This window comes from Mus caroli, chromosome 3 (genome assembly GCF_900094665.2).
Source record: "Mus caroli chromosome 3, CAROLI_EIJ_v1.1, whole genome shotgun sequence".
NCBI classification, from domain to species: domain Eukaryota; kingdom Metazoa; phylum Chordata; class Mammalia; order Rodentia; family Muridae; genus Mus; species Mus caroli.
Genome location: NC_034572.1, coordinates 59,176,832 through 59,188,990, shown reverse-complemented (window position 1 = coordinate 59,188,990; position 12,159 = coordinate 59,176,832). Strand labels below are relative to the sequence as shown.

General features: G+C 36.1%; 1 protein-coding gene across 1 annotated transcript in view; it reads right to left on the bottom strand.

The window, feature by feature from the left end:
• Nucleotides 1-1,444: 1,444 nt before the first annotated feature.
• The window catches only part of Tiparp (TCDD inducible poly(ADP-ribose) polymerase), a 26,796-nt gene continuing 16,081 nt past the window's right edge, over nt 1,445-12,159 (bottom strand). The window contains exons 3-6 of the mRNA XM_021158862.2: nt 10,191-10,359; nt 8,907-9,067; nt 3,771-4,046; nt 1,445-3,464 (exon numbers count right to left, since the gene is read on the bottom strand). Of these exons, the coding sequence (XP_021014521.1) occupies nt 3,017-3,464; nt 3,771-4,046; nt 8,907-9,067; nt 10,191-10,359 (1,054 nt within the window). The 3' untranslated portion in view covers nt 1,445-3,016. The remainder of the gene's footprint in view (nt 3,465-3,770; nt 4,047-8,906; nt 9,068-10,190; nt 10,360-12,159) is intronic.

Sequence of the window (12,159 nt, the reverse complement as noted above, 5' to 3'; positions counted from 1 at the left end):
CTTAAGTTATTTTTGAAAAAGCATTTCAGATGAAAGTATAGCCCAGACTTGCAGTCCTAGCTACTACGGAACCTGAGGCTAGAGAATCCAAAACTCAAGGTCATTCTGGACAACTAGTGAGACCCAGATTCAAAACAGAAGATAAAAAGAGGGTTTGTGATACAATCAGTAGGAGAGTGCTTGCTTACCATATACAAGGCCTGGTTTCCCTCCCTAGAACTGTAAAAACAAAAGATAAATAAATAACAGTAAAAAAATGTGGGACGGTGCTAGGTGCACTGACTCTTGCCTGTAATCACAGTACTTGACTGAGACAAAAAGATCTTCATTGGTTCTAGTCCAGCTGAGGTACATACTGAGTCCCAAGACTGCCTGGACTGCAAAGTGGGACCTTGTCTTAAAAATGCCAACAATAAAGCAACAAAAACCCTATTTTAAGATAAATGTACCAACTATGGAAAAAGCTGTAATTTGTCTGGGATTAGACCTTAATTCATGGGAGGCTGAGGTAGGAGGAAAGCTCTGGCTTTGAAGCCAGACTATTCAAATATATGAAAAACAAAGTCAGAATTTAAATTTAAATTCTAAGCAATCAAATATGTATAAACTTTGTTTATATTAAAGAAAAAATTTTAGGCCAGATATGATGGCTCAAAGCTTTTAATCCCCGTGTTTAGGAGATGGAGGCAGGCTGAGGCCAGCCTGGTATACTGTGAGTTCCAGGACTGCTACACACACATACAAACATGTCTCAAACAAAGCTTTCCTAGTATAGCATTATACAATACTGAAATATCTCAAGGAGTTTGTAGGCTCACTCCCTTGATGTTTCAACTATATTGAAATGAAGATACAAATTATAGTTGTGCTGGTAGGAGGAAAGCCACTAAACGCCTTTCAGTATGTTTCACCCAGATTCATTACAAAACTTAGACTCTATACATGTATGTAATTCAGAACAGTAAATACATACTTATTACAGGAACTTAAAGTCATTATTATCATGGTGTAGATAGAGTTTGAGATATTCACATATACTCATCAGGAATTTCATTACACTGAAATCTTGAGTTTACAATTCCTTTTAATGTTTTTTTTCATACACTTGAAAGTAGCATTTTCAATTAGCTTGTTTTTCTTTATAGCTGTTTGCTGATGTAAGACTTGTTCCTTACCCCCAAATAAATTATCTGCAAATAAACATAGTCATTCTTTTCTTGTGACTTACAGTTGAAAACTAGGTGATATACTTCCTTCATTCCCAAGCAGAGAGGATAAGCAACGTGTTCTGAATAGATCTATTCAGATTCAATCCTTGTCTTCTAGTGAACAAACCAAACTAAATCAACCCACTCACCCAGCCAGTCAGTCAACCAACCAACACACAGATCAACTATTTGGTGATTTGTTATTTAAATGGAAATAGAACAAAACAGAAGTTTTAAAGAATTAACTTTTATTTTTGCTTAGTTTTATTAAAAAAATAAATATGTCATAAAGCTTTTGTTTCCTTTAGGGAGGAAAAAAAAGGAACAAGTTCCATAAAATCAAACAAGCAATGGTAACATGTCTTAACTTGAAAACAATTGGGGATCACTGGTTTACAAGTTATAACTGAATGAATGACTGCCACAGTTGCCCATTTCCTCCTGCCAATGGCAGCAAACAACAGGATCAACTAGGGCAAAATAAATAATTGTGTGGAAGCCCTGATAAGTGCTTAAACAGACTGATTCACTGAGACATCTGTACAGCTATATCTTGCTTTAAATAACAAAGACGTTCCCATAAAGTTTGGGTAAATGAGATAACCACACACACACAAGGAGAGCTTGGTATCTGAAGGACTTCTGGGGTGTATTTTATCAACAACCACTTTTCACTCTACTCATGTTTTTGCTTTGCTTAGAAGTACTTACTATACTGCTCTGAATTGAGGCAACAGCACATTCACCTACCAGTGCTCTTGCTGGGCCAGTGGCACCGTTTCCAAGTTTGTGTTTCTATTGAAGTAAGTAGTGTAAGGTACAGTCAGCCAAGAAATCCAGTGCATCTGGCAAAGCAGGCATGGGGGTGAGCTTGTCTTGAACAATTCAACTCAGCAGATATGGCTAAGAGTCTGTTTTGTGTGAAGCACAGTACTCAACCTTTCCACCTTGGTTGTAGATGTCTTCTATTATCTAATACCAGCCCAGGGGTAGGTCTGGATTCCAAAAGAAATACTTTTAACCCTTACAACTGGCTTTAACCAACCTAGTTGCCCAACTCTGAAACTAAGGTAGGCAACAGTGAAAGAGGCTGGGTTTTCCATGGCTGAATATTAACACATGTATCACACGTAACAATCAGGGAATTTTGCTGGTGACAATTTTTTTTTTCAAATGGGTTCTTTATTATTATTTTACTTCCTCTGAACAGATCCTGAGTTCTCAGGAAAATTCTGGAGGTCTGAGTGGGTGATATATTTCAGTCCTGGTCACAGAATGAAAATTTCTTCCCACCTATTAGAATTACACGAACATATACTACCCCGAAGTACCATACAAAATGCTTTGGCTAGGTAATAAGCACGGTAGTATCAGTTCCAGGTGGTTTATCAATGTTAAGTCAACAGAACCCTCACTTTGCTCACAGCCTCTATTTGTTTTGACCAAACTTCTACCAGACCCAAGCAACGTTTAATTAGCCTAGTCAGTTTTTTATTTTTTTTTTTGTTTTTTCCCAAATACTTCTACTAATATTGCTGCTGTCGATATGTACAAGTGTGAATGAAGAATATGCACTTTAGTCTTTTCCACACCAAGTACACTAACAATTAGTAAACAATTAAATAATAAGTGGCAATTTTAAAACCTTTTTTTTTGTTTAAAAAAAATTACTTTCTAGCACTTATTAAAAAATTGGGTCTGAAAAGTATCCTATTTCTGTCAAATGCTGTTTCCCTCCCAGTCCCACCCAAACCTGCTACAAATGCTGGATTGAGTTCATATCAAATAACTTAGTAGTACCAAGATTTTCAAATGGAAACAGTGTTACTGACTTCTTCATATTGGATAACAAAATAAGGGTAACTCTGGTCATCATTAAAAATGACAAAAATCTGAGGCTCAAAAAAATTATCCACACAAGAGTCATATAAGTCACTGGTGACACTGCCAGGGTTGACCGGAGGGGGCCTTCTCATGCCATGACTGCCCATTGTGTATCTGCCAGTTAACACTTTGGCCAAAAACATGAAATGGACTCCTTTGGAGGACTTCTTAGAGAAGTTATGAGAGTAGCTTGCCTTCTTGGCGAAATAACTGCCTTGTCCAAACATTGTAGCATGCTTTCCACAGACACGCGGGTCAAAGTTGTGCTTGCAAATTCCATCTACTACATCTTGGGATGTTCCATGAAATAAGTGTCTCTCATTTATTATTCTGTCACGGCCAGACATTTTTCTGTTCATATATTCTTTTTTCCTAGTGCAAAAAGCAGACAAGCATTTAGGAGGAAGACATAGAGATTAAGATAAAAACCAATGCATTCAAACTCTGCTTTATAGTTTCAAGGGTAAAGGTATATTAAGCTTTAAAAGTAAAATGCCAAAAATCATACTATAGTTTGTCATTATTTTAATAATACTATTTATAGCTGTATTATTATTACATGTGTGCTTCTACATGAAAATATGAACATATTAAACTCTATGCAAGTGTTTACTGTGTTGTACATTTGACAATAGCTATATTAAAAAATGCTCTTAAGTTTTCATACCTCTGACTCACCTTTTATATTTCTCCCAAAGAAATTGGTTTTGGACTCTCAATATTTGTAAAATTCTGTATTTAAATTCGGGAACAGTTTTATGAAAAAGGTTGTAAATGATTCGATAACTTTTATCTTCTGCAGAAACAGGCACTTGGATGAAGTCCTGAGACGGATGCATATAAACCCACGTTTCAGGGTAAAAGTTTGCTGAAGTTACTCCATCTGGGCAGATGATCTGTGACGAAGTTGCTTCAAGAGGCAGAGAAGCCTGAGTGGGAACCCCACCAAGTGTCCTAAAATGAGAAAAACACTGGGTAAAGCATTCAAAAATCAATACATCTCATATTACATAGTGCTTTGTAGTACTGTCCAACTTTATAACTGAATAGCTTAATTACTTACTTACTAATTTTATTTATTTACTTAAGAGAAGCAAAACAAACCCAGTAGATAGAGGCAAGAGAAATACAACCTCAGCCTACCCTGGGAAACTTTGTCTCAAAATAACTCAAAAACAAACCAAAAGAACCCCATCAAACAAAAACAACAACAGGCTCTTAGAGCAAACACATTTGCTTATTTCTTGCTTCTCTTCTGTGGAGACAACTATGAAATGTACTGCTTCAGACCAAATAGTTAAGGAGCAACTTACAAGAATCTTTACTTCTGACTCTTCCTAGAGTCCTCTTTTGTATATACAGTTTTAAAAAAGATTTGTCTCGCCGGGCAGTGGTGGTGCACGCCTTTAATCCCAGCACTTGGGAGGCAGAGGCAGGCAGATTTCTGAGTTCGAGGCCAGCCTGGTCTACAAAGTGAGTTCCAGGACAGCCAGGACTATACAGAGAAACCCTGTCTCGAAAAACCAAAAAAAAAAAAAAANAAAAAATAAAATTACAACCTTTACTTTCTATATAAAAAGTAACAAAAGTCATGAAGCAGGCATTCGCTTTCTAATACTAAAATTAAAACAATCACTAAATATCATTCCAGTTTTACAATTTTAGATGTAACTAAGATGAAACTGGGGAGCCTTTAACCCCAGCAGGGAGGCAGAGGCAGGTGGATTTCTGAGTTCGAGGCCAGCCTGGTCTACAAAGTGAGTTCTAGGACAGCCAGGGCTACACAGAGAAATCCTGTCTCAAAAAAACCAAAACCAAAACCAAACCAAACCAAACCAAAAAAAGATGAAACTGGGGGCCTATTAAGGGTAGATGGGCTCAAGTAATAAAGTGATGACCTATGATAATGCACTGGGTTCAATCTCCGGGCCCCTCCCCCAAATAGAGCAGATTCCAGAGGGTGCACAATTCAATCTTTAAATTCAACTTTGTCACTTTTAAAGATGAATTACATAAATAATAGGTTTACTTTTTCCTGTCTGGTTCATATATTTAAATCATACTTTTTAGCCTTTTCAAAACAAGGAAAAGGGAAAAAGCAAAGAATAAGGAAATCCTGACCCTGAGACCTAGTTTCAGTGTCAGGGTATTGTAACACTCACTCATCAGTACATGGTGGTCACAGGAAGGAGTAATGCCTGCCAAGTGGATTTGGAAACTGACGTTTTCAAAAGAGCTTTGTGACCCAGAGGTTATAGTTGTATAGGAACATTCGTCTCTAAAGTATGCATCACCGCTGCCATTAGTCGCCTGAGTACACACTATATATTTCATTCGCAACGTCACTGCCACAAGAACTGCAATACGGTTTGATAATCCCCCTCCTCAAATACACAAACAGTTCAGAGTAGTTAATGATTCTGTCCTGATATAGCAGATGTATTTTAAAATCCAGGCTTATTTTTTCCATTTCCACATTTCACAATTTACAATAAAATAATGCTACTAATATGGTAGATACAAGCTGGTTTGTCTGACTCTTAGGACTGTTACTGGTCTTGCCATTACTACTTAGTAAGAAGATGGCTTGTTAAGTTAATGCTATGGAAACACAATTGCCTTCTCTAATCCCTGGCAGCTTCATGTAAGTAGCTGTGCCTTCAATTCAATGCTCCTCAAAGCCCTTTTGTAAGACAAAGCTCTAAGTGAGTGGACTTAGGACTCCCACCACCCCCATCTGAAATCCAGGGGCAGATTTAAGTAGTTCCTCCATCTTTTACAACAAAAGACTCATATTTCTTGTGTTTTGGATCATTTTCCGAGAGCTGACAAATTCCTTTGGAGACTTGGCACAGGTTTATTTTCCTGTTAAAATGGTTATGTTTTTCACTGGTATTCTTTTCTAAAGAGAAGCTCCACTGCTTTAATCAGTCTCAAAAAACTCTGGCTCTTCTTAAAGTAACATCACTGTTCTGAACAAATTACAGAAGAGCCTCCAACTTTTAGCCCCTAACTCCTACCCTGATTTGCCAAGGTAGGTACCAGCCTACCTGGTTTTCCATTACTGTTAGGGTTTGACATTTCCAACAAAGGTAAGATTCTTCCCAAACATTCTATTAAGACTTATTTGTTGTTTACAGTTGGCATTCAGCATGGGTTTCATTGTGTTATAGATGCCTATGATGGTTCATCTTACAGGATTCAGAATAACACAGGAAATAAACCTTTTTGCATTCTGTAAAGATGTTCCCATGGCTGGTCTGAGTCTCAAGACTGAATAAAAAGAAAGACAGCAAACATTCTTGTCTTTATTTTCTGACTGTAGATGTAACACGAGCAGCCATCTCACATAGCTTCTATCATAACTTCCCTGCCACAATCAACTGTACCTTAAACCAAGAGCCACAACAGACTTTCCTCAAGTTTTGCTTTTGTCAGGTTTTTTGTTAAAGCAACGAAAAAAGTAAATAATTCACATGTATGCCTTTGTACTTTGTTCATTCCGTGTCTGTTTACTGTCCCCCATCCTCCTCCTAGACTCCCTGTTCCACTTTCATGCCTGTCTTACAGATATATTGCTTACTCTGGATTCTATAGAAGACAAACCATGCAATAACTGTTTGTGTGAAGCTGGCTTACTTCCTTTAATATGAGCTCCAGGACTATCCATTTCCTTTCAAAAGACTTTCTTTTCCTTTGTGGACGAGTAAAACCAAGCATACATATAACACATTTTCCCCTGTTGATGAGCATGTAGGATGATTATTTATTAGTGCAACAATAAGCACAAATATGCAGATATTCTAAATTCCCTACATGGATAACACCGACTCCCACATATACATACTTTCATCAGGCTAATATTCTAACTTTACTGAAACATATACAAAGGCATGTATCATGATGGACTTTTATACTCCAGTTGCCATGTTAAAATAAAGTATGTATGTATGTGTTCTAAGCAATGTTAAAATGTACCACTATTTTCTGAGAACACTGTTTCTATTCACCTTATAGTATCACAATAGTATACTTGTTTATAGCTTTTCAGATTCCAACCTTATTATCCTTGCCTCCCCTTTACCATTTTGAAATGTTTCCTAAACCGATTTCAGTATTGAAATAAAAATGGGTTAATTTTATCCCTCTAGGGAAAGAGTCAAAGAAACTATGTTTGGAATTCTTATAACCATGAGACGGTTACATGAAATAGATGTCCTTTCAGCTTTGAGACACAGCCCCTCAAGCCCCTTGATTTGATTTGTTGCTTATGCTACTTCAGCTCAGGTATTCTAGGAATATTAAAGAACAGGGTTCTTTTTATCAGTATCAGACACATTCTTTATACAATAGAATTTGCTGGAAATGTATGACCCACATCTCTTGTTTCCTTTGGTTCTTTGAATTTAATAGTTAAATGGAAAACATGAAGCATTCTCTGTAGCTAAGATCATGACCTGTGAAATCTGCTTTTGGAACCAATGCCCTTTGTTCCTTATCCCTATTAGGAGGGAATGTCCTGTAGCTGTAGACCAGAGAGCAGGTAGGATGCTGTATTTAACATTTCACCCTGTCAATTTATTTTGTGCTTTTCTTCTTCTTCAAACATCTCCCTCTTCTCACTGATTTGCTGATCTCTCATTTTAGACCTGTATTATCACTGTTTCAGACAGGAAGACTAAAACAATTTTTGAAAAGAAAAAGCAAATAATTATTTTTCTTTTGTTGCAATTCTTCATTCTATATCATATTTATGCTTATATTATTTTTATATTTTATACTTTTAAAATGAGTATAAGTTTTTTTAAAGGCATAATCTCTTAAAATATTTCTTTTCACTATTTAAAACTTTTCCAACAATGCAGCATTTGAAAAAGGAATTTTATCCTTCCAAAGGAGCCACATCTTCTTCTGTTAGCTCAGCATGCCAAGCTGCTGGCCTCACTAATGAGTTCTACTGTCTCATCAGGAGGACAGCATGTTCCTAACTACTGGATGGAGACACTAGCTCCAGCTGTGCGAGTGAAATCCCAGCAATTGCGTTTTTTATTACTTCTAATTAAAGAAAGAAAAACTAAGGTAACAATTTCGTTTTCACATATGAAATTGGAAGAAAACACAAGCCAATATATTTCTAAAATTGACCTTATTTTGAATTCTAATTCTCTGAGAGATTCTTTTTATTTTCAAGTTTTGTGTCCTTGTTTTAAGACAGGGTCTTCCTTGGTTTCCCCAACTGGTCTGCATTTTGGTATGTATCCCAGGCTGGCTTCAAACTTGAGGCCTCCTACTTTTATCACCTATCTTGTTTTTAATGGTCTTATTTAACCCTAGACCTAAATTCTTTTAAGAGTTTGCCATGAATGACTCAAAATAAAAACAGTAGGAATATGAAAACTGCATTTTATGTTAAGGATCAGAATGGATCAACAGACACTAAGTTTAGTATCACCTTCAAAACCAAATTCTAATAATGGTATATCTGGCCCTAAAGTAAACTTGTAATTTGGAAAAAGTCCCCTTATAAGAAGCAGGCTCTGCTTAATCCAAATACAAGTTACTTAAGTTATATAAATATGTTAACTGTACCCTGTTTTTTCAGTTCAAAAAGCCAAGATAGAACTCATGCTTTTAGGACTGGGTGAATAGTAGTTATCTGAACTCAATTTACTTAAGAATTAAATGTAAAGAATGCACAATTTCACATTCCAGTAATAGTAACCAAGATAATTCTTTTAAATTTGGTATCCAGTAGTACATTTACACAAATGCAAAGTAAAAAAAATGAAGAGTAAAAAACAGTTGGATACTTACTGTAAATATGGAATCAGTATGAAACAGGAACGGAAAAGGGGTCTCCGTTTTATTTCTCTCCGGAAGAATGAGTTGTGGAGAATATAATGGTTGTTCCACATCATAAATCTAACTTCTTTCAGACCCCGAGAGTTGGCTTCTTCAATTAGTCGAACAACAGACTATGGAGAAGAAAACAGAAGGTAAATGAAAATCCAATTTACATGAAAAAAAGTAACTGGAAAGCAAAAACCAGTTTACTTCACTGCTAACATCAAAGGAATTTCAGCAAATACAATAAATCAAACTAATTCCTGTATTTAGGATTTCTTAGCCTTACAAGTAGAAAGACACCCCTTGCTCACAAGAGCATAGCTCTCTATCTGCCTTATGACACACGTGAGGCTCAGAAGTCTATTCTATTTTCAGCCTTAATGATGTCCTAGAGACTTTCTTGACTTACATTTGTTAATTCAGAGAGGAATTAAAGTTAACAGTCCTCAAATTTCAAAAGAAATAAAAACCAAAAAATCCCAGCCAATTTCTAAGCCTAGAAAACCCAAGAGTAAAGGCACAAGGACAGTCAAAGCATTGCATTTAAATAGCCCCTTCCTCCGTTTGGAAGGTAGACACCAATCAAGTCTAAATGACAAAATCAGAATATGGTTCAATATTGTGTTTAATTAGGGTCATCTTGTTTGGTAATGTCTTGAACAGATCAGTGGAATGAGAAATGAATCTCTAACATCCATTTTCAAGGTTTTACTGGATTAAGTTACAAGCAAGGCTTTGCAATTGGTGAATTCTTCTATATCACACTAGTGAACAATATACACATGACAGAATTCTGAAAAGAGATTTTGCCTAACCACAGCTTAATAAAGAAACGTATTCAAGCATTTCTTCCATGGACTCAGGAATGACTCCTGTTCCCTTAGGCTTCTAAAAATGGTAGATTTAACACGGTTAGATTTCTAATAAGCACAGGAGGCGGATATAGTCAAAAGTTACACCAGTTCTCATCAAAACTATTATAAAGATGGTGCCAAGTCTGTTAAGTATCTATACTGTGAGATTCTGGGAAAGTCATTTAGTGGCATTCGATTATGGTCTTCAGATTAATGAAAGAAATACACTTTTAGAAATACAGAGAGAAGTTTTACCTGTACCAGCAAGACTTTTACATTTACATCCTTAAGATGTCTGATTATTATAGTCAGTTCTGCTTAGTCACTATTGGAAAGGAAAAAGACCACAGGAAAAAAATTTAAATTTATTTAAAAGAAAAAAAGAACATGTAAATACCTCAGGATACTCTCTCCATCCAAAGTGGTCTCTACAGAAGAATTTCCAAAATGTGTGGTAAGTAGAGTTTGAATTACTACAGGGTGGTGTAGACAGCCTTCGTAGCTGGTCAAATTCAGTTGTTTCAAATACAGTCATGGCATTCAAATCTGCCCAAAAGTCTTGTCCTCTAGAAAGACCCAAGAAAAAAAGACCTGCTAAATAAAAGTAACTAAATATCTTATTGGGCATTAAGAATATCTAATATAGCCTGATGTAGAACTGTCATAATTCGTTTACTTGGTATAAAAGAACATTATTGGTTGTTCTTAACTAGACCAACATTTCCAGGTTGTGTGCTTATAGTATGATTAAAAAATTATTAACAATAAACCACTGCCATTACTGGCCAAAGCCACCAATAAATACAACCCTAGGTTCTTCTCCCTGATTACAATAAGCCAAACCCTGGAAGTCAATCAGTGAGTCAGCATGAAGAATGAAACTGATAAAAATCAGGCAGAGAAACCAAAAAACCAAACCTTTTTTTTATCCCAGAAGCATCAGGTTACCTATGCCAATGTAGATATATAATACTGCCTGGTGAGGTAGCAAAAGAGATGACAGAGAAAACGACACCAGATGAGGCCAGTAGTGCTGATTCAACAAGCATCAATATTTCATTTCTTTGTGTAAGTGGGAAAATGTTAAAAAGTAGTTTGAATTGTTAAGAGAGTTAGCTATGAAACTACTTTGTCATCTGTTATATAGTCTACTTTTGCTAAATTAAGCCTTTACAAACATCTCCATATTAGTTTTTTTCTCTTAAGACAGGGTCTCATGTAGTCTGATCTGAGCTGGCCTTGAATTGTTTTATAGCTAAGCCCTACTCATTTCCTACCTTCCTCTCCCAGATGCTGAGATTATAGGTGTTGGGCCACCTTTTCTAGCTTACATCTTCATATTGTTGGGAGACAAGTCCACTATAAGAATCAAATTCACTTAAATCATTGACAAAGAAAGGATGACCTAAATAAAACATTTGCTCTTTAGTAAATCATTAGATCATGATGAAAGGTCTGAACCATTAACTTTAAGAAACTAGTAAATGTCATTGTTGTCTGCCCTGTATAATGCACAACTGCAAATTTCCCTAAGAAAACATTTTTTAAAATAATATAAATATTTGTAATTAAGCTCCTGAATGCATTTCCTCTGGATCTCTCAATTCTCAATGCAGACGTCTAAAGGGATATCTATAAAACAGATCAAGTGGACCTTTATATGTGAAATCAAGGATTGGAGCAGATTTTCCTGGTAACAAAACAAGATTTTGAGAAGGGTATTCATTACTGGCGATTTGTTAGCTAATCCAACTGTGCTTTTTGGTACACTTGTTTCAGGGACTGTTAATGAGTACTAAAAAACCCTCTCTAGTCAAATGTTTGAAAATTAAACTCGTTTTACAAGTTAAACTATTTACTGTAGCCATTCCTTAGTTTGCTAAGGATGACACTGTAGTACTATGATAAGAATGACAAAGTATACTTCCAAACCAACAAGATACTCTCCCTTTTCACATGAATGAATATCTAACACCTCTCAAAGCACACACTCCTGGCAAATGTCAAGGAAAATCTATCACTTCTCTCTCCATCTTATGTCATAATTTATGATCAAGTCCTACTCTTTGGAAAACAATACAAAGCAAAACTGAAGTCACATGTATAATTGAAGGTGCGTGCGAGCGCACACACACACAAAACAAAAACAACAAAAAAACACCCCTAGCATGATTCCAGAATTCTAAAACAACATACAAGTTAAATTAAGAATGAAATGGGACTATAGTAAAACACAGTTGAAAATAACATTTTGGGAAAAAAAAAATAACATGAATGAAGAGAGACTATTAGGGAGAAGTAAAAGTCAGAGAGCTGGGCATGGTGCCGCACGCCTTTAATCCCAGCACTTGGGAGGCAGAGGCAGG